The following is a 24,573-nucleotide window of genomic DNA, read 5'->3' as shown; positions in this document are numbered from 1 at the left end:
CAAACACTCACGACACCTACATAAAAGCCAAGTAACACCTAAAACATACCAAAGCCACAACTAAAAACACACAATAACACTACACACCTCCAAAATACACTCAAACACTACTAATCTATAACATATAATAGTTACAATTCACCTTACCTTTCGCAACGCAACGCACCATCGAACCGCGAGCTTCTCCAGTCCTGAATGAAGCAAAATAACCTTACGCGGTTAAAAAATAGTCCCATTTAAACACTAATAGAAACTTAAACATAATAAATACAATGTTCAAAGTAAAAATAAAATATACTACTATACTGATACTTTAATAAAAAAAATTCTACCACTTAAAAAAATAATCTTACAATAAATCTCCTTAGCAAATTATTAAAAAATATTTACATATTATTATGTATTATTAATACTTAATTTAATATATTTACATTGTAATATTTACATATAACGAATAAAACTTCAATTTATATATTATTTACTTTTGTTTTCTTTTAAAACTTACTATAAAAATATGTAACATTTGTAAATTAATATTAATAATAAATAATAAATATTATTTATTCTTATTATTAATCATATTTATGTATATATATGGTAAATAAATACAAATCCGAATTTACACTTCAGTGATTATGTTCAAAATATGTTTATGCTATTTGTTAAAATATTTCATAATTAATTTACATTTGTAAATTAATAATAGTAATTATTGTAATATATTAATTATTATTATTAATATTTGTATATATGTATGTAAATAATTTTAAAATACATATCAAACATTGTATGCAACTGTGTAAATGATATACTATTTTATATTGCATTAATAATTTTTTTGATTTAAAAGCTTAGTATATACTTAATAATAATGAATTACAAATATTAATTAATATTAACAACATTGTATTTAATATGTATAAATGATATAAAAAATATATTTAGCATGTAAATGTAGCAAATATATACTTACCTGTTTATTATTTTCTTTTCATGTAAATAGTCGAAATATTTAATTAATAAAATTAATATATTAGATATTAACATTATTAATTAAATATTTAATGAAAATGTAAGAAAAATGTTTATTAAAAAAGAATAAAAAGTTTAAAACTGTTGATAAACTTTATAACAAATCTGAAACAACACTGTTTTTGAATAAATCTGTTGAAAATATTTTTTTTTAGAAATGTAAAACATTTATGAATATAAATAAATGTAATGTAATACATTCAATTTACCTAATTGTTTATAAAAAAGAGTACTTAATTTTTATACTGTACTGTACATATTATAAATACAGTCTGAGCGTAGAGTCTGAGGTGTCTTTGATACCATCCGACTTTCCCCTGCCTTCGAATGTACAATGCGTTCCATTGGCCAATCCAACAGCCATTGCCCGGGTGTCTGTCCAGAATGTTTGTCCACTGCCCGACGAGGACTTGTCCATCAGAAGTTGGACCATTGCAGGGCTGAAGGCAAAAATGGAAATCAAAGCCTGTAAAGATTGGGTAAACCACTATAATGTCCTAATGTTTCAAGAAACTTGGGGGCACATTAGGATGGCGGGCGGGCTTTGCCCGCCCGCCACCCTAGCGGAACTCGGGACCGCCCGCCTGAAGGGCGGGGGTCTCGACATTGCAATTAGGATGCGCCCGCCACAGTGGCGGGCGCATTCCTCAATTTAACATTGTGGCGGGCGGTGCTCACCGCTCCGCACGCCACAATGTTAAAAACAGAAGCACGCATTTGCATATTCGAAGCGGCAGGCACCGCGCGGTGCCTGCCTCTTTGAGTATGCAAAGGCAGGGGGGTACCACAGGTACCCCCCTGTGTTCCACCTCCCTTTGGCCTTCACTCTGGGGGCCCACAGGGGGCCCCCAGAGTGAACACCGCATGCCTTTCCGTGGCGGCATTGCCGCCACGGAAAGGCATTGACAAATGCCTATTCTAATTTGGCTGGCGGTGTCTGATAGACACCGCCACCATGTTCTCCCTTTTCCGCCCCGGCCGCTATGCGACTGGGGCGGAAAACAGGCGGGCGGTCTTTCTCACCGCTGCGGTCCCCTCCGCCATTGTAATATGGCGGGGGGAATGCAGGGAAGGATGGCGGGCGGATTGCCTCCGCCAGGGTGGCGGTGGCCACCGCTACCCTGGCGGAGGCAATCCACCCGCCATCCTAATAGGCCCCTTGGTGTACAACCCATTTGTTACTTGAAGGGTATAGTTGTCATAATAGGATCGTACCGGCCCCTCCTTTAGGCCGTCCTAGCGGGGGATTATCGATTTGGGTAAAGATAACTGCAGAGGTAAAAACTGAAGTAATACGAATTAATAACCCAAGTTTTATGGCACTGATATACACAAGAAGTGTTAAACTTTGCCTGATTAATTTCTACAACAATGATTTTACATCCCACCCTAATTATAACTTTTTAAACTTGTTTAATTTCATCGATGAAATAGTGGAGGGACGGAAATATGGGAAGTTTGATGGCATTTGTTTAGGAGGGGATTTCAATGCACACATCCATTTAAGAAATCCCCCTTGTAAGAGAGGTGTAGAACTATCTGATCTCCTTGCAACCATAGAACTCGTTAATTCCATGGAGTTTGCCGGTACTGGTACAAGCACTGCCCCGGTCCCCACCCATATCGGTCATGGGAGCGCAACAACAATCGATTATATATTTGTTTCGCCCTCCCTCGCTGATATCTTACTAAAAGCTGAGGCCATGTGTAACGTATACAGTGATCACTACCCAATTGTGATTTACCTGAAATCATTTGGGAGGAAAACATCACACAGTGAAATCGGGGCAACAAACCTGGAAGCCTCGACGGATAGATTAAGGGTTGTTTGAAGGGGGGTGGACAACAGGGGTGTTTTAGCCAGTGTGATCAAGAAATATCCTGTATTGATCTCGGACTGTCTTGCCATTGACAATAGCGGGGGCAACATGATTAAATCTTTCTGTGAACTTTGCTCCGCAATAAAAAGCGAGATCTCTAAACCAGCATCCAGGAAAACTGAGGACGCCCCAAGATGGTTCGATGCCTCTTGCTCAAAGGGCTGCACTCATGGCCAAACCGTGGGATATCCCCCGGGTAAGGTTCCTGAGAGCAAGGTATGAATCCACCTTACGTAATAGATCCAATGAATTAGTTAAAGATCACTGGGAATCCCTTGTACGTTTGGTTGCACTAAAAGATACCCCAGGGTTTTGGAGGGAGGTAAAGAACCTAAGATCCCTTGGTTCAAATATAACACCAATTAACTGTAATATCACAGGGCCTGTGTGGGTTGACCACTTTTCGAAGATCTATGCTGTAGCCGGCAACCCCGCAGTAACCCTTCCCCCTCCAACTCCTTTGAATATTACATTGCTTGAGGTAGAGGATGCCATCGCAGAAAGTGCCGGTAACAAAGCCCCTGGCCCTGACGGCCTTTCTATTGACCAACTAAAATGTGAAATTAATTTTTGGGCCCCGTTGCTGTGTAATGTTTTTAACAACCTAACATATGAATCTATCCCTGAAACATGGTCCAACAGTACTATTGTCCCCATTTTTACAAAAAGGCGACAGGCTGGATCCCGGGTGTTACCGCCCAATATCACTAATCGATAATACCCTGAAAGTCTTAGGTAGGGTAATTTTTAAAAGAATTAGAACTTGGGCGGAGGAAAGTACCATTCAACACCCGAGCCAGCTAGGTTTCCGTTCTAACGTGGGCACAGTAGAGCAATGTCTGAACCTGAATTTAATAATGGCCAAATATACCATTGCAAAAAAATCCCCCTTATATTTTGTTTCATGGATTTGAGTTCTGCCTTTGATTTTGTAAATCGCTTCTGTTTATGGTCCGTCCTACTTAACTATGGTTTAGATGATTATTTAGTTTACTTTTTATCTTACCTCCATAGCGACCTAAAAGCACGTGTACGTATTAACCACACTGGCGAAGTTTCCAGTGATATTTTAATCAGCAGGGGGGTCAGACAGGGTTGTGTTCTGGCCCCTCTGCTTTTCATCTTATATATTAATGAGCTGAGTAGTTCCCTGAGTATCCTAACAAAAGATGTACCGTATGTAAATGGCACTTCCATAACCACCCTCCTTTATGCAGACGATGCGGTCCTAATGGGCCGCACCCCAAAGGCACTACGCATTTCAATTTCAGGCTTTGTTAGTTTTATGGCTGACTTAGGTTTAACCACAAATTTTAAAAAGTCACTTATTATGACCTGCGGTCCTAGAAAATATAAAATCATTGAGATTATGTCAGGGGAAAATGTTTTAAAAAGTACCTGCACTTTTCCATACTTGGGGCTGTTGTTCTCGAACACTGGTTCTTGGCAACCACATGTTTCCTATGTGCGAAATAAATTAGGTAAAGCGATTAATTCAATAATTTCTCTGCGCCAACCTAATCATGCGGATGATCATGCCAATATTAAAGATCTATCAAACCCAATGCATCCCTACAGGCACCTATGGCGCAGAGGTATGGGGACATACAAATTGCCTCCATATCCAGACAGAAGAAAATAGATTCTGTCGGAAGGTGTTGGGTGGAGTTATCTGTGCCTCAAACTATATATGCCACAGCGAATTAAATATCCCTTATATAGAGGACTTTGTTAGATCAAGGCCGCCCCTTTTTTGGCTAAAGATATGGACGAACCCTGCAGCCACATTGACACGTGATATAATCTCAGACTGTTTAAAATGTGACAGGGCACATTGTATACCATGGTTGAAAGCCGTAAATGAATGTCTAAGAAGTGTAGGGCAAGGACATCTGTTTACATCTCCTAATCTTATAGAGCGTTCACATAAGATCCTGGTTCAAAGGGCTCTGTACAACCTCTATAGAGAAGAGCGGGAAGGGAAAAATTTCGTGTACAGTTGTAAAGTATATGGACCATCTGGAGCCCCCTATTAGTTACCCTGCCCGCCCCAGAAATATCTACGTTTAAATCTCGGTAGATGGAACAGGAGTTTACTGTTCCGCTTTCGGGACGGGAGCATTGTATATCTGCTAAACTTCCCCTTGGGTTATAAAAAACATCTGGAAACCTTAGGTTGTCCATGTAACCCGACCATGAAACAAAGTCTGATGCATTTTATGTTCTTTTGTGATTTTTATAAATTGTTTACTGTCCATTATTTAATGCCATACTGTCGGAAAAATGATCTGTTAGATTTCAAGAATAGCGTTGAGAAATGTATTAATGTTGGGATCAGATGAAATAATATTTAGAGTGAGTTGCTTCCTTAAAGCTGCAGTCCGCTCACAAGCTACTTTTCACATTGAATGATAATAATTTGCATATCGCACTTTGCACTTTGCATCGTTTGCCAATTTGCACATCTGTAATTTGCACTTAAATATGTTATGATTTTATCAGTGTTTTTGTCCTATATTCCATAGTTGTTGCTATTTTTAAATAATCCAAAAAAGAAAATTGTAATTATATATACTGTCTTTTTTTAATATTTACATGCATTGTTGCTGAAGCTAGATAAATTACATTTTTTGTCGTTTATTCTTTTCTTGCATCTTTGGCCATTGTATTTTGTTATTTACTTTTATGGATGTTTTATTCCGAATAAAGATCTTTGACTGACTACAGTCTGTCAATAAAAAATTTCAAAAACTGTATATCTACTTTTTTTTACAAATAAAAATAAAATGTTATATTTAAATTGTGATTATTATAATAATATTTATATATTTACATCTACATTTTTCCATTAGTAATATTTATTCTACAATTATAATACTACATCAATTTTTTTTACATTACTTTTCTGATTTAATTTTCTAACATATATAACTTACTATTCCAACTCCATTCTAATAACAGTTAAGTAAGGTTCTGTACACTGACCCAATATAATTTACTTTTCCAAATCCAGTCAGATAAAACTCTGGGAAGGTGCTGACAATGATCCTATTTAATTTACTATTACCACTCCAGTCAGATAAAAGTCTGAAAAGTTGCTGGACACTAGCCCAATTTAATTTACTATTCCAACTCCAATAAGATTAAACTCAGGGAAGGTGCTGGACAGTGACCCAATATCATTTACTATGCCAACTCTAGTCAGGTGAAAAACAGGGTAGGTGGTGGACACTGACCATATACAATTTACTATTCCAACTCCAGTCAGATGAAACTCAGGGAAGGTGCTGGACAGTGACGCAATGTAATTTACTATTCCAACTCCAGTCAGGTGAAAAACAGAGAAGGTGCTGGACACTGACCATATACAATTTACTATTCCAACTCCAGTCAGATGAAACTCAGGGAAGGTGCTGGACAGTGACCCAATATAATTTACTATTCCAACTCCAGTCAGGTGAAAAACAGGGAAGGTGCTGGACACTGACCATATACAATTTACTATTCCAACTCCAGTCAGATGAAACTCAGGGAAGGTGCTGGACAGTGACCCAATATAACTAATATTCCAACTCCAGTCAGGTAAAAAACAGGGAAGGTGCTGGACACTGACCATATACAATTTACTATTCCTACTCCAGTCAGATGAAACTCAGAGAAGGTGCTGGACAGAGCCCCAATATAATTTACTATTCCAATTCCAGTCAGGTGAAAAACAGGGAAGGTGCTGGACACTGACCATATACAATTTACTATTCCAACCCCAGTCAGATGAAACTCTGGGAAGGTGCTGGACAGTGACCCAATATAACTAATATTCCAACTCCAGTCAGGTGAAAAACAGGGAAGGTGCTGGACACTGACCATATACAATTTACTATTCCAACTCCAGTCAGATGAAACTCAGAGAAGGTGCTGGACAGTGACCCAATATAATTTACTATTCCAACTCCAGTCAGGTGAAAAACAGAGAAGGTGGTGGACACTGACCATATAGAACTTACTATTCCAACTCCAGTAAGAATACATTCTGAGAAGGTGCTGGAATAATAATCCTAATACCATAATTGTAAATTAAAAATAAAGTATTTATGTCTCACTCTATATCTAATAACACATATTAAACAAACCTCACAATTATATATTATATCACTGTATTATAAAATATTAATAATTTTTTTACATTCCTAAATATTTTTCTAAATTACTCAAATTATTATATTTTTGTAATTAATATTTAGAAATTTGAAATTACTTTTTCAATTTCCTAAAATAATGTAGAATTTTTTTTCTTAAATTTTTCGGGGAATATTTTAACAAAATGTTAAATTATTTTTAAATATTTTAATTTTTTTTAAACTTTAAAAATATTTTTAGTTCTCAATAGATTTAAATGATTTCACTATAAAATATATATTCTAAAGGTGAATAATCACCATTAAGAACAATTAACCCCATATATATTTTATTTTAATTAAAAAAAAGTATTTAAATTTAAATTTTTTGTTTTGCAGATAATTAAAACAATTAATTTTTTACATAATATAATTTTTTTTACATAGTTTGAAATGATCCCCACCCTTATCCCTTATTAACCCAACATCTGGCTCCTAAAATAACATAATAAAATATGAAATGTTATATTATTTTTTGAAAAGTAATTTTTTTAAAACACTCCCCACCCTTATCCCCTATTAACCCAACATCCTGCTGCTAAAATGTAAAATACTTTTAGAAATTTAAAAAAAATAAAAAAAATATTTCAAAAAATTTTACTATATTTTTTAAATTATTATTATAATTTTAAAACACTTTCCATCCTTATCCCCTATTAACCCAACATCCTGTCACTAAAAATAAACAAAAAATACACTACTAAAATAATAACTACTTTTAACATATTATAAACTTTGTACACATTCTACAATAATAACATTTTTTTTTATATTATTAACATTATATACATTTTTCGATATTTTTTTACTGTCTATATTTTTTTTCGCTATTATTTACATTCTTTATATGTTATTTCGATATTTTTAACTACACTAACAATTCGATATTAACACTACACGATATTTTTGATTCAATATTTTTTACTTCGATATTTACTTAATGAAAACTATATCGATATTTTTAACATCAATATATTTTCATTCAATATTTCTCTACCATCGATATTTTTGACTCGATATTTAGTTCATTCGATATTTTGAAGTCGATATTATGCCCAGTTGCCTTCCAGATATTGGACAGGTCAACTTGTCTGACAGATTTTCATTTGGCCTGAACTATGCAAATCTTTTCTGTACATTGTGCAATGAAGTTGAAGATAGTTTTCACACTAATCAAACAAATCCTTAACGGAACAAGCATTTGCAATGCAATAGGTCTCGCATTTGCAAGAGTTTAACCTATTGGCATTGTAAATTACAATGCCTTTTATTTATGTGTAGATTTTTAAAACATAAATAAAAGGCCTTGTCATTTACAATGCCAATAGGTTAAACTCTCGTAAATGCGAGACCTATTGTATTGCAAATGCTTGTTTGAGCTGTTGTGGTCTGCAGTCCATCTTACTGCAGAAGCCCAAGTACTTCACAGGTCTTTAAAAGACCATTTTCGTGTTAACTAAGCTTTGCTGTTCTTTCACCCCTTCTTAGAACCCCTGCATCTTCACTCTGCCGATTGCTGGAAAAAATAGCCCTTGCACAGGCCTGCTGCAGTTCATGGGGTCTGAGGCTGTCAAGGAGGCAAACGGGTAAGCCTGACTGAGTCACCCCTGTCTGGACACCTAACTCAGCTGGGTCAGCCTTTCACTCAGCTACCCACACAGGCCAGGATGAAGCAACACAATCGGGTGCAGCTTCCGAGTTCCCTAAAACAAAATTAATCTGTTTGGCAAACCCCAGTGGCAGTGGAGGGCTGGTAGGAAAGAGAGCTATTGTTCTCTGCAGCAGCGGTAAACATCTTGAGCTGTTCTGTTGTAAACGAATCTTGGACTCTAGTGTATTTTCACGATTCATGCCCTTCTATGGGTATAACTTATCATATCCTTAAATAGGCATAAGAATCATAACCATATTTAGACACAGCCAATGCAGTCCAAATACGGCATGGCTACTTCCATTAAGCTCCTAGAGTACAACCATTTCTTGAAGAAAACCAGCCTTCAGCAGTACAGGACTTACCCCTGCTTCAGTATTGATTTGTCCCAGAACTCCTGGAGCGTGTAAAGAACTTAGAGTTCTTAGTGACGTTATTTTGTCCACTCTTACATGAAACTCGGCACCTTCCAGGAATAAATATACCCACATCTGCCCTAGCAAACACACAGTGGTTTGGAGCAGATCGACTAACTACTTGCTCAACACCCTGCTGTAGTGAGTGCCGAAGGAAGCCGACCCTTCAGCTGACGAACTGAGAGAGACTCTGTCTTTTCTCCTGCCGAGAAATCCAGCTCCAGTGTTTCCCTGCTACCCTTGCGGGTTACTGAGAGATCGAGTCCTGAGAGAGAGAAACAAGACCTCCTTCATTCTATAACCAAGGTACGGAGTTGATTAGACCCTTAGAGAATTCTTGGATAGATTATTGGCAGAAACTATTTAACTCAAGCTACACCTCACTTACTTCTTCCCTTGTACCAGACTTAGGTTAGGTACACCGGGGTAGGCGTATTTTAGATGCACCAGTTGAGTACTTTTAGTTATTATTTATCATTGTATGTATTTTATCTATTTTATAAATCTTATGTCTTAGAAACCAACCATATCATGATTTTACAGTATTATTTCATAATACTCTTTTTACTGTACGCACTTTACTTCATAGCAAGTATTACAATTGTAGCAATTCACTTCTCTTGCATGAGAAAGAAGACTGCACAATAAATACCCTTTTTATTGAAAACGGCCGTCTCTCTATTTCTCGGCAAAAACTCTGATGAAACGAAGCATGCACGATTGACTGAGTGAAATAGCCATCTATTGTTTCCGCAACTCTGAAGATATATTTCTTATTCTTAGGGAACAAAGTTGTCATGTTATATGGTTGTCAGAAACTAATCCCTTCTTGTTTATTCAAGAAAGTTTCTGGTGACCTCTGAGCTAGCTGGCATTCACAATTAATTCTAACATACTCAATAGAGACCTAGTCGACTTCAGTCACACATCTAAACTATCGTTTAATGTTATTCCAATGCGCAGAGCCTATTGGGAATATAGGAACTACACTACATGGCGCCCAACATTTTGTTAGGCGATAATTTAACGCTAGATACTAGAGTAACTCTGTAATGCTTTTCACACAGACCCCGTTTTCCGTAAAAACTCCAATAGACGTCTGGAGTGGGTAAAAGGTTAGTATTCGCCAGAACTAAGTAGGATAAGAATCCTATGTATTAGTATTTGGTTTGTTCAACGTTGAAGGATACAGTGTTCCAAAATATTGTGCACCTAATCTTTGTTTCCTTGAAAACATACTTTGCAAACTTTCAGTCAACAAAACGACGGGAAGTGAAGACGAAAGAGAGGCTTTAGCAACTCAACTATTAGCAGAAGACACAAGTCTTCAGCAAAATAACCCGGATGCAGTAATCATCCCGGTAAAGGTAAGAAAGAGTGTAATTTACAAACTAAGAAATAGTGGTGTATCATCAAGAGGTGGTATTGTTATATTTGTAATAGAGGCACATGAGTATCAGCAGACAGAAGTATTGTGGGACACCCCCGCGCCGCACGGCCACCAGCTGCTGCATGTGCCCCCAGTGCCTGCCTCTGCCTCAGCGCCGGCCTCGCTGCCGCCCTGAGCACTCCCCTTTGGTTTTAGCCCGTTTTTGACTGAAATTTTTGCTTGTTTTCTTTCTGTGCCCAAGATTGTTGCTTAACTGTTTTTCCCCCGTTTTGACCTGAATTGTTGCCTGCTTTTTTCTGTGCCGTTTTCTCTTCGTGTTTTGACCTCCATTGTGCATTGTGCCTGTCTCCTTCCTGTTTGCCCGCCTACCTCGCCGCCCTCCGCTCTCCCTCCCCGCTCCCGCTTCCCGCCACCGCCATTAGCCCCGCCCCCTTTCTCTTCTGTTCCCTCCCCGCTCCCGCCTCCCAGCTGCTCCGCCCACCCGCGCACTTCGCCTTAAATGGCGACCGTGCGAACGCGCAGCGGTCACGCGCAGCGGGCGCGCCGTTTGTGCGCCGAAGGCGCGCCAAAGGTAAGCCCGTCTGCGCCCGTCCGCGCCTGGACCGCGCCCAGTGCCAGGACCCCTGGCCCCCGAAGAGCCCGACCGACCCGCCTGACGTACTCCGCCGCCACCCTCACCGCACTCAACACCGACCGACTCCCAGAATGCCATCAAGCCACCCCGCGACGTACCCACGGACCTTTCAGCTGCCACGCCTGCAAGTTCTCCTGCATCCGGACCAGCCTCGCACCAGCACCCGCCAAGTCGAACACCAGCAGCACCCACCTCAAGTGCATCCTGCTCAACACCCGCTCCGTCCACAGACACGCCATCGAACTCTGGAACCTTCTAGACGCCACAGCCCCTGACGTTGCCTTCCTCACGGAGACCTGGATGAACGCCTCTTCAGCTCCCGACATCGCCATCGCTATCCCAGAGGGCTACAAGATCGTCCGGAGGGACCGAAACGCCAACCAGATGGGAGGAGGCATCGCCATCATCCACAGGAACACCATCCGTCTCACGACCAGCACCGACAACACCCTGACCAGCGCCGAACACCTGCATTTCCAGATCCACACCAACCCAAACACCACCCTCAGAGGCACCCTGATCTACCGACCCCCTGGACCACGCACACAATTCAGCGAGGACATCGCCGACTTCGTCAGCCCGCATGCCCTCCCCTCCGCTGACTACATCCTCCTGGGAGACCTCAACTTCCATCTGGAGAACAACAACGACCGCAACACCAGCACCCTGCTCGACAACCTCGCCAACCTGGGACTCAAGCAACTGGTGTCCACCCCCACCCACCTCGCCGGACACACACTCGACGCAGTCTTCTCTTCCAGCACAGACATAGACTTCAGCCACGCCACAGAGCTTCAATGGACGGACCACAGCTGCGTCCACTTCACCTTCAAGAGAACGACGACCCACCACCACCACCAACAGGCCGCCCGCAGAAGCTGGAACAAGATCACAGCAGACCAGCTCGCCACCTCCCTGAGCCAGCACCCTCCTGCCAGCTCAGCGGACCCCAGCCAGGCCGCCGACAACCTCACGAAGTGGATCAGCAACTGCGCGGACGAACTCGCCCCACTGAGGACCCCGCCTAGCAGACCCGGCAGCAAGAAGGCTCCATGGTTCACCGACGAACTCAAGAGCTCCAAGAAGAACTGCCGAGCCCTCGAGAAAGTCTGGAGAAGGGAACCGACACCGGACAACAGGACCTCCTTCAAGCTTGCCACCCGGAAACACCACCAGCTGATCCGCGCCGCCAAGAAAACAGCATTCAAGGACAGGTTGGACAACAACGCACACAACTGCAAGGAACTCTTCAACATCGTGAAAGAGCTTTCCAACCCCAGCGCAGGAAACAACGACATCACCCCATCGCAAGACCTCTGCAACTCCCTCGCTTCATACTTCCACAACAAGATCGCGGACATACACAACAGCTTCAACAACCAACCAACGCACACCATGACCGAACAACCACCCCCCACCACCACCCTCCACGCCTGGACCCCGATCAGCACCGAAGACACCATCCGCACGATGAACTCCATCCACTCCGGATCACCGACCGACCCCTGCCCTCACCACGTCTTCAACAAGGCCGACGCTGTCATCGCACCCCACCTGCGAGACATCATCAACACATCCTTCGACACCACCATCTTCCCTGAGAGCTGGAAACCCGCCGAACTCAGCGCTCTACTCAAGAAACCAACAGCGGACCCCACCGACCTCAAGAACTACCGCCCCATCTCGCTCCTCCCGTTTCCAGCCAAAGTCATCGAGAAGACCGTCAACAAGCAGATGGCCGCCTTCCTCGAGACAAACGGATCCCTCGACCCCTCACAGTCCGGCTTCCGAGACAATCACAGCACCGAGACCGCCCTCATCGCCGCCACCGATGACATCCGAGCCCTGATGGACAATGGAGAAACAGCGGCCCTCATCCTCCTAGACCTCTCCGCGGCATTCGACACGGTCTGCCACCGCACCCTAGTACGGCGCCTCAGCAACATCGGAATCCAGGACAAGGAGCTGGAATGGATCATCTCCTTCCTCGACGGAAGAACACAGAGAGTCCGCCTACCACCGTACAAGTCAGAGGCCTCCGAAGTCATCTGCGGCGTCCCTCAAGGATCATCTCTGAGCCCCACCCTCTTCAACGTCTACATGAGCCCCCTTGCGGCCATCGTACGCAAACACAACCTCAGCATAATCTCCTACGCCGACGACACCCAGCTGATCCTCTCCCTGACCAACGACCCCACCGCCGCCAGAGCCAACCTGCACGAAGGGATGAAAGAGGTAGCCGAGTGGATGACGACCAGCCGCCTCAAACTGAACTCGGACAAGACGGAGGTCCTCATCCTGGGCCCCTCACCCTCCGCCTGGGACGACTCCTGGTGGCCTCCCGCCCTGGGCACCGCACCCAAACCGACATACCATGCACGCAACCTGGGCTTCATCCTGGACTCCTCCCTCTCCATGACCAGGCAAGTCAACAACGTCTCCTCGGCGTGCTTCAACATCCTACGCATGCTACGGAAGATCTTCTGGTGGATCCCCACCGAGACCAGGAAGACCGTCACCCAGGCCCTCGTCACCAGCCGACTGGACTGCGGCAACGCCCTCTACGCCGGTACCACCGCCAAGCTCCAGAAGAGACTCCAGCGGATCCAGAACGCCTCAGCCAGACTCATCCTCGACATCCCACGAACCAGTCACATCTCCGGACATCTGAGAGACCTTCACTGGCTCCCCGTCAGCAAAAGAATCACCTTCCGCCTCCTCACCCACGCACACAAAGCCCTACACGACCAAGGCCCGAGCTACCTCAACAGCCGAGTCAACTTCTACGCTCCCAAACGCCACCTCCGATCAGCCAACCACGCCCTCGCCGCCGTCCCCCGCATCCGAAGAGCGACTACAGGAGGAAGGTCCTTCTCCTACCTGGCTGCCAAGACCTGGAACTCCCTCCCGACCGACCTGCGCCTGACCCAAGACCACCTCTCCTTCAGGAAGAAGCTGAAGACCTGGCTGTTCGAGCAGTAGCGGCACCCCCCCCCCAGCGCCTTGAGACCCTACGGGTATGTAGCGCGCTTTACAAGTGTCATTGATTGATTGATTGATTCTATTCATGGATAACTTTTCCAGCAGCAAATGCTGTAACACACGAGTTCCACTACTACAAAACAGAAGAACATCCAGCGGAATACGTTCCTTTCGAGGACGTTGAAAATCCACTAACTTACCAGGAGCATCAACTCTGGTTTAATGGCGCCCTAAAACATCAAAATCACATTACCAAGCTCGGTCCACTAGGCAGACCAGGAGCTACATGGCCGGTATTAGCCGGTTGTACACCACATCCTGACATCGAGGAAATGTCAGACAGAGAACTGTTAGTTCAGCTGAAACAGTTAATTAAAATACATAGACAGTCAGTCCAATATGTCATGCGGACTTTAACAGTCCAACCTGCTATAAAAATTCCACAGCACACCCCTCACCAGGGGAATACAAACAAAATTACACCACAGACTGTACAATTAGTCATTGGTAAATTACCCGCAAAACGGGAACAAATTCCGTTCTGGTTGGCTCTAAAGGTTACTCAAATAGAGGCAGTATTCCCTGATAGTACACCTCATGAAAAACACAGAATTCTGACGATCTGTTTCCCAATGGCGATCGCATCACATGTGGAAGACTGTGACACTTGGGGACCAGTCTTTGCTTCAATCTACACAAAAACACATGGTGTTCCGTCTATGGCAGTTATACGGTAAACAGCCTTTACAACAAAACTTTTACAACGCACTACCATTACGACGCAACCATTACAACGCAAACCATTACAATGCATTGCGCTGGGGGGCGCTCTATGATAGGGAATAGATTTAATTTACTATCCAACACCTTCCCTACTATCCACGGGGACTGGAGTTGGAATAGTAAATTAAACTATTCACTATCCAGCACCCCAAAGCGCTATGCGTTGTAATGGTATGCGTTGTAAAAACAGCGTTGTAACGGCATGCGTGGTAAAAGCATGCGTTGTAACGTCATACATCCTGGTTATACCAGACGTACTAAGACAGATTCAAAATTAATACGGTCCAGAGCCTGCTTTAAATTTAGGTATGAAATTACTGGAATATTTTAAACAAGTCTCGGCTATACTACTAGCTAACATAAAAGGAGAAGCAGCATCAGTGGCGATCCGCCAAAAATGAAAAGAAACAGATATAGCAGAACAACCTTTTGAACTTGCCAGAATAATTGAAAAATCCTATGAAGAATTAGGTAGAGATAGTTTGGGTGGGAAACCACTAAAACCACAACTAACAGAAAATCCTGAAAAATCTTTCATTAAAAATAGTTTAATTACTCCTAAAAAGAAATGGGAAACTACCAGACAGACTCTTCCTAAAGAGAAACAGTTTCAGTCCAGAGGAAGGTCTCCCCAACGGAGAGATAGATCTCCAGAACGGGGGGGAGGGCTCCACAACGGGAGCCCTCTGAGAAAAGATATAACCTCAGAAATAGGGATAATTTGGAAAAACCTGACAGATATCAAGATAATGATGCACATCCCTCTCAATCTTTTCCGTCTTCCTCACAGAAATCGGAAAGAAGAGGGCGGTCAGAACATAAAGAAGAGCGTGTCAAGTCCAAAGACAAGGAACCCGCTCACCAAAGTAAAAAATCTCAATTTTCCAAAAAGAAGGTAGCAAGCATAAAGATAAAACATGCCGAGGATCCTGAGGACACAACTCAAGAACGGAGAGTGGGGCAAGACAATGCTAGACAGTGCAGCAGAAGTGACCATAGCTCGCAAGATCCTGATGAATCTTCTGGAAACAGTAAACAGGAATGCGTACATTCAGGTGAAAACTGCAGACACCAGAGTTAGTGTACCCCATAAATTATATGAAATAACATTGCGTATAGAAGGGAACATAACTAGGAAAATAAGAACTCTCTTTTGGGAGAAGCTATCTAAAGGCTATGATATTCTTCTAGCTGAGAAAGACTGGCCACCAGAATTTGTTAGGGAGTGCCCACATGGGGAAGAAGTGATTATGCCTGCCTTCTCAAATCACATTCCAATTCATTAAAAATACACATATTCTAGAAAATGGGCAGTGGCCCAAGGCCCTGCATTATATAAAAATCATGTAAAATGGGATGAAGAATCCCCTCACCATAAAATCCAGTTAAAAACCAACCTACTGCACAAAGGCAGTATCCTGTTAAGCAAGAAGCTAAAAAACAAGTCAGGGAGATCTTAGATCAACTTGAGTACCAGGGGGTGATTGAAACATGCACCTCACAAATGAACAATCCTTTGTTTCCTGTCTCAAAACCAGATAATTCATATCGTCTAGTATTGGACTACAGACACTTAAACTCTTATTGCAAAACATTTGCAGTACAAAATTCACATAGTGCAGCACTGATGAATAACACTGTGCGCAAAAAATATAAAACGACATTAGATATTGGAAATGGTTTCTTCTGTCAAAACATTGCGCCAGAATGCAGGTATTTGACCGCTTTCTCAAGTATGGGGGCCCAGAGGCAATTTTGCCATCTCTCCCAGGGATTCAAGAATAGCCCAGGATTATTTTCAGCCAGTGTAACAGAGTTACTACAAATGTATGATGATGAGGCATTATCTTATGTCGATGACATCTATCTAACAGACGATGACTTGGACAGGCACTTGAAAAGAGTGAACACCATTATACTTGGGTTCGCTTCTGAAGGGTACAATTTCAATTTTAAGAAATCACAGATTGCCCACCTAACTGTCCTATTTCTAGGATATGAGTTATCAAGTGAAGGGAAAATCCTGGCAGCCAATTTCTTAGAGAAATGTGCGCTGCTCCGAGCTCCAAAAACGCTGAAGAACTTACTATCAATTCTAGGTTTCCTGAATTTTGGAAGAACTTATGTTCTGAATTATGCAGAGAGTGTTAAAACTCTCTACAAATTAATAAAACCTGATTTCAAACCAACTGATTGTACTCAGAAACACACAAAAATTTTAAATTGAGTACAAACAGACATGTTAGTAAAAACAAAGCTACAAACACGCATAAATGAACGAAACCTTGTAATCCGGAGTCATCCCAGGAAGATGCGGATTCACGTACCTGACCTATAACGAAGGTGAAACGGTACCAATAGCTTATAAATCACACTTGTACACACAAGCTGAAATAAAATTCACTTCAACTGAGAAAATTCGGACAGCTGTTCAAATTGCTATAGCAAAAGAAAGAGCCCTCGTACAGGGAAAATACATATTGGTCGTTACACCTGTACCTGCCCTGGAGGCAGAGACAAGAGCAAGCATTCCAAATGATAAAGCTTTACATCCAAGATGGATACAATGGTTAATTCTCTTGCTGCAACAGACGTTAAACATGCTTTTGATCTTAAAATGAAAAAACTAGAATATCTAAAATATGAACACAAATGTCCTCTGCCGACTGAAATTCTGCCTCTTGAACAGTATGTCTGTGTAATCTACACAGATGGATCTGCACAGCACTGGATTGTGGATTGTGTGCATGCTGCATGCGTGATTGTAAAAGGTCGATGGCGCATAGGTAAATTCAGACCAATGGTCACTAAAATTCAATCACTCGGAGACTGTACAGCTCAGCAAGCTGAACTACAGGCTTTCAAGATCGCGCTTGAAAATGCTGATCGCAAATTCCCCACACTAATAGTGTGCGATCAGTATTACTGCGTCCAATCTTACAATGAATACTTGCAGAACTGGGTTCAAAACGGTTTCAAAGATGCAAAAGGTGGCACAATAAAGCATAAAATGCTTTGGGAACAAGTTGTTCTTTTACAGAAAGAACTATAAAAGACTCACGTGATCCATACACTGAGTCATCAACGTAATGGCGTTCATGTTGCAGGGAATTCATTGGCTGATGAAGCCGCAAAGGCAGCTGTCCACACGGCTTCCGTGGCTACAATTAAGCATTCTAAAAAAAGAATAGATGATGAAACTCTGCTAGCAGTAAAAGCCTCAATGGAAGGCAACTATGCGGCCTTACCTATAAATTGTCCACTCGGAAATACATACATAATTGATGCTAACTCCGTTCCTTTTGCTCAAATCCCTGGAGTGGGGGACAGAGTAATTCCAAACAGGAAAAGGAGGGCTTACTTGGTTCAAGTAGCACATATGGGAGAGGGTCTGAGGCACCATGGGATCTTAACCTACGGACGGATGCGGCCCCACAACTACTAAGACAAAGATTCATTTGGATGTGGCCCCAGCGCTCGGCTGATGCCAGATCTGTTATAAAAGATTTGCGAGTCTTTATCTGCACATACGCAATCGGCATGCTACATTCTGACCAGGGTCCTGCGTTTTGCTCTCGAGCTTACAAAGAGGCCATGGCCAGCTTAAGCGTTGCATTGCGGTACTCTAGTCCCTTCCATTCTGAGGGTAATGCGGTAGTGGAAAGAAAAAACTGTGACATAAAGCAATCTATAACGGGGAGGGTATTAGGTTCGGGTGATGGGGGGTCAAATATCTAATAAATGTCCAACGTAGTCTTAATAATCTGCCAAGAAATTCCCTGGGTGGAATCACTCCGTATGATAATTGAAGACCTCGATAGTCAGACTTCAGTGGTGGAACAAAAACTTTTTGATATAAAAGATCGTTTGTCTGTTTTACAGGACTTAAATGAAACGAGAAGTAGTCTGAGTAACACAAAGCTAAAGCCATCTGCCCCTGAAGCAAAAACCACCTGTCCCAGCAAGACCTGTCTGGATTGCAAAGATTGGGGATCTGGTCAGAGAAAAGATCACGGTAAAGAAGATATTTGGGCCTTTTTACAGAAAAGCAGTACCTGTCTTAGCAATCAACAGAACAAGATCAGTAGTACTACCGCACCTTGCTGGTAAAAAGGAGTACAGAGTTGTATCAATCGACCTGGTAAAACCACAACCATGTGGCCAATAATAAGTAGTAGGTCCAGTGGACTCCCAAGATGTAGCAGAATACCAAACCTTGCTACAATTCAAGAGGTTCAAACTGAAATACTAATCACATTTGATAAACCTGCAGTGAATAAAGAAGGACTATGCAACAAAGCCATGGAACTTGTGCCTCCTGAAACCCAAATAACAGTTCATCAAGAAATACCTGTCTACAATGATGTAGCCTCTGACTATACTAAAATGCAAAGGAAGAAGCAACTACAAAGATTAATAACAATCCTGAAGCAATTCCAACAACTGACAGAACTGCCTCTAGCTATTTCATCAATTTCAATGACTTTTCTGAAGATCCCAGTGAACATGAAGAAAAGCCAGCAAGTAAAACTTTCAAAGAAAATATTACAGAAATCTTTCATCAACTTGGAGAAAAATATATGATTTCACCATGGATTGAATAGTGGATTGTGTTAGGTGTACTTTTCCTCCTGCTCTGGCTCATTTTGGTTTTAAGCTTGCGAAGAATGATTGATGGAAAATACAGTACAATGGACACACAAAGTCAGAAAATCAACTTGGTCCTAAAACCTCACAAGTCATCTCATGTTGAAAAAAGAGACCTGTCATCTGTAAACATCACAGCCATTCCTATACCTGGTGGTGTAGCATGGGACGCTACTGATTGCGACATCTATGGCCCGGTGGAACTATTGAAGTATCCTCATCAGTTCAAGGTTTCTTTAAGTGACTTTGTCTCGCCGAGCACTTTCTCTGATGATTGGGACTTTGAGACTATTAATAATATAATGTCTGATTTAGAAATGTCAGCAAAATGTACAGATCATGATTATTTAAAAGGTTCATCTGATTATGAAGAAATGTATTGCTTTAATCGTTATGGGCACCATTATTTGCATAAATCTGCAAAACCTAGAAATGTATTTACTTATAATCAATGGGAACATTGTCCAACACCGCCAAAAGGCAGCTCGAAAACATTTTATGAGAAATGGCAATACTTCTCAGGGTTTAATATCACAGATCCAGAAACATTTTATTTCAAAAATGTGAATAAGACAGGAAGAAAAAATATTCTGCAAAATGTTATGAACAGTTGTCTACATTTGGTTTTGAATTCTGGAAAGACAACATTGAAACAAAAACAATCTGGGGTGCAAAAGATTGGGAAGTACAGGGATTAGAATCATTATTCAGAGCCTGCATGATCCCAGAACAAATAATGTTCCTGAATGACACCATTCAACAAACAACCTGTCTTGGTCTAGCGAAGATAAAAGATGTCTATACCAATGCCTATGCCTGATAGTAATGGTACTACAGACGAGGGGTTAGACATGTCCCAAATTTTACACCAAAACAGAACTAATCCTGATTGGAAAAATTGGTTGCTCTGGCCCACAGACACTAACACCTGTCAAGATAGATTCCTGAACAAAACACAGGGGTTCAAACAGAACAGGCCAGACTCAAGATATTCCCAGAGACAACATCCAGGGATAATAACAACGTACAGTGTAGGAAAACTATGCCTCGAATGGCTACAGAAATCCAAACTACCTGAAATTAAGCAACACTTGACCTTACTTAAAGACGGTGCTGACTTGCGGGATTTCCTATTAGGACCTCGCAAACAGCTTCAAAAACGTTTCATATACGCCGGTATATATGCTGCTTACAACGAAGCTTGGCAAGTAACGCAAATTGAAACTGCTGAAAAAATATGAGAAATTTCCGAGAAACCTGTCATTGAATGGATAATACATGGTACCATAACAATACCAATAACGACATTCCAGTTTCAATACTGCTTACAGCATATACCAGTGGGCCTGTATGAAAGGTTGGGTAAAGGATACATTAAGTCGACCTGGAATTTACCTTACACACATAGATGTTGGAGTGGGGGGAAAAAAGAGGTATTTCTTAGTGGTAACAATTGTAAATACTCACTAAGTGGAACACTTCTGTGTCAAGGAATTAATTTACATGGAGCCTGTGAGGGTTCTTCTAATGACCTTTCTTGCCACCTGCAGAGCACCCCTACCACACAAATAGAGCCTTTTTTCAGACAGCTTTCCAATTGCAGCTACGTTATGTTAAGTGACCACAGCTTTGTGGCATGTTGCCAGGAACGGCCTATCTCGTTAACTCAGTACTGTTAGCAGAACCCAAAAATTCCAGGCTGTACGATGACATTCCACTCATATAGCCTGTATCATAGTTGACGAGGGGAGTGCAAGAAGCTGTTTAACTCATTTACCCTCTTCTAAGTTTCAATCTGATTTGCCACCCATATATAAAACCTCTACGCCATATTGGAATTGTGGGCGTACCAATGCATTAAAAGACGATAGACTTGGCCGCAGAGAGGGGCCTCCATACTTTTTCTTGAATTGTGTAAGGCCTCATACTGAGGAGAGAGCCTTTGTTTTAAGTGACTGTATGTGATCCCTTCAGTTTAACTTACATACCCAAATATTTATATCTATCCACTTCTTCAACTCTAACCTTTCCAAATTTACAGTACAGGGACCTCTTCTTTTTTACCAATACCATCATTTTGGTCTTTTCTAAATTGACCTTAGGGGTATTTTTATGGGCAACATTCATAAAAGACCATATCATGACAGCAAATCCTGGACTAGACAACAGATACAATCAATGCTACTGCAGCAGATACAAGCGTGCACAGGCAGAAGGGGTGGGCATCTGACCTAAGCGGCTGATAATACTGACATGTCAGCACCTCGGTAGCCTCACGCGTAATACACCACACTCTACAAATCCACCTTACATTACATGACTGTCATTAGTAGCAAATTAAATGAAATCTCTTTGCTTATTTCTTCAAAATATACCTGTCAACAATATCTCCAACACACAGCAGTGATGCTAATGTCTCATTGAAGATACGAGTGCAGAATGGAGGGGTCAGGGACATATCATACAACTGCATTTTCAATACTAAGCGCATGTTCTTCGCCTCAGAAGAGAACCGCCTGAGGTGAATAGATTTGTTAATTATGTGGGTTGTGCTTTGGTTACCAAGTGTTTGATAGCCCTGTCCACATGATCTGGAATATCAGAACTAACAAATATTGACAAAGGGACTTTATATGCCCTTTTGCCACAGCAGGAGCAAAATTTGGCCCGGGGGTAGATGAGGTGGTCCCCTCCTCCGAGTGGCCTTCTGGGTGAACCTGAGCCATAGAAGATGGACACCAGGTGTCTTTCCACCTGTTTCTGCATAGCAAGTGTAGCCAGGTGAGGGCCACGTCCAATGCCTAAGTTCATTCTCGCCCTACAATGACCAGCATATACACTGACCAAACTACACCATTTGCCTGGTCAAGAAGATTTGTATGGAATGGAGGTAAGGATGGTTTGTCAAAGGTTCTTCTGGGCAAGTAGGGGGATAGTCCCCACATATCTTTTGAACCAGGTCATGCGAATGGTACTGGCTTGAGAGGCTGCTATATTTCTACATGTGGGCACTCCTCAAACATCACTTCAGACAAACATAGATGGTGGGAAACAGATCAGGTAAAAGGAAGAGAATGGGTAGGAGGCATCCTGCTTGTTCCCCATCGGGGAGGTGGGGGTGGATGAACTGAAACTGACAATGAGGCCAGCTGCGAAAGTTTGGGTGTAGGGCCTGATGTCAAAGGGTCTCCCTGGAAGTGGTGAACAAAGGGGAGAGAAAAGCTATCCCCTGTGAGTGTGGGTTGAAATGTTATTGGGTGGGAGGTTCTTTAGTTATAATTATGTAGGGCAGATTTTAGAATGCGAGGAGCTGGGTCCAGAGTTAGATTTTGAGCTCCTCTAATAAATACAAGTTTTCATGACCTGTTATCTCTTTTCATGCACACCTGCAACCCAACCCCCTGAGCTGCGCCTTACCTGCCATAGTGCATCACTGACGCATAGTCATATGGAAGACCCAAGGTATCGCCGTCATCTTGCGCAAAATTGTTCCAGTTACCTGCATTGGGTGAAACTAACAAATTAGCCATCGGTAAAGTACATTTTTATTTTAACACTGCCCAATGAAAAGAAAGCTCCCTTCTAAATAAAGTTTCCCCTTTTGGCAAAGGGTGGAAGAAGACAAGAACTAAAACACAAATGTTTTAACCCTATGAGTCTTGAAGTAGGATTTGCTTGTCTTATTTAATCCATCATTGCTCGTGTTTTGTGAGTGTTCAAATCTCACGTTTGCAGACTGACATCAGATGGCCTTGAAGCCACCACAGGCCAGTAGCTGAGCTTTACTTGGGGCTTTGCCCTAGCTGCAATATATTTTGAATGGCTGCAACTATGTAATCTTCTTACCATTGCAATACAAAAAGCCTAATAGCATCACAATTAGTGATGTACTTTAAGCAAATGATGAGCCATTCATAGTACAGCGCAAACACGGGTCAATGGCTACCAATCAGGTCCATCGCCGTGATGACGTGATCATGGCTTGAAAATGAAAGATCATTTGGTAAATACCAGTATTAAAGACGGTCACCGAACTTCAAATGTTCATAAACTGTGGAGCTATTGACTGCACATACTTTAACTTCAGACAATGACATTTTAGGTTTTCAAATAAAGCTGATATCTTTATCAATGCAGATGTGCATGGTGGGATATTCTATTTATTATCACTGTTGAGTGTGGGGAGGGGAATAGACTCATGAGAGGTGAGGCCTTGCACCAGTCATGATATCCACCCATCTAAAACAATCGTAATAAATAGCTTATAGGATAGGATAGGAAGTGAATTTGTAGGGTGCGAATTGCTGCCCGGAGGCGTCCAAGCGCTAGGAATACCGTGAATCCGACCATGAGGAACCCAGAGGGGAGAGAGTGGGAGTTAGTTAGACTGGGTGAAATAGGAAGGTTTTCAGCTGTTTACGGAAGACCGTAAGGTTGGGGTTAGCTCTTAGATACAGTGGAAGGGCGTTCCAGGCCCTAGCAGCATTGTAGGAAAACGTCCTACCTCCAGATCTAGATCTTTTGATTCTGGGGGTCACTGCAATAAAGGTCTGATTAGATCGTAGATTCCTATTGGGCATGTAGTGGGTGATTAGATCCTGTGTGATCCTGGGGCCGGTGTTCCAGAATGACTGGTGAGCTATGCACATGGCTTTGAACATAACTCTCTGGCGCACCAGTAGCCAGTGAAGGGTTGCTAGTCGGGACCTTACTGACTGTCTGCGGGGAAGGTCGAGTAACATGCGTGCAGCGCAATTCTGAACTATTTGGAGCCTTCTCAAGGTAGATTCCGGAGCACCGAGGTAAAGTACATTATTAAAATCAAGGCGGGATTGAATCAGGTCTTGTACAGCTGTTTGTTTGGCTTCCTTGGGGAGGAGAGGCAAAATTTTCTTAAGCATCCTCATGATGCCGTAGCAGGTGGCTGAGAGTTTCATGGCTTTTACGTTGAAGGACAGGGATCTGTCCATCCAAATTCCAAGG

The 24,573-nt window shown here is 42.2% G+C and overlaps 1 protein-coding gene across 1 annotated transcript in view; it reads right to left on the bottom strand.

Annotated features, from left to right (window-relative positions):
* LOC147729342 (embryonic protein UVS.2-like) overlaps window positions 1-24,573 on the bottom strand; it is a 251,093-nt gene that overhangs the window by 118,669 nt on the left and 107,851 nt on the right. The window contains exon 6 of the mRNA XM_086959917.1: window positions 23,008-23,089. Within this exon, the coding sequence (XP_086816043.1) occupies window positions 23,008-23,089 (82 nt within the window). The remainder of the gene's footprint in view (window positions 1-23,007; window positions 23,090-24,573) is intronic.

This window comes from Lissotriton vulgaris, chromosome 2_2 (assembly GCF_964263255.1).
Source record: "Lissotriton vulgaris chromosome 2_2, aLisVul1.2, whole genome shotgun sequence".
NCBI lineage: Eukaryota > Metazoa > Chordata > Amphibia > Caudata > Salamandridae > Lissotriton > Lissotriton vulgaris.
The sequence above is the reverse complement of the archived record's forward strand: the minus strand, read 5'-3'. Positions and strand labels throughout refer to the sequence as shown.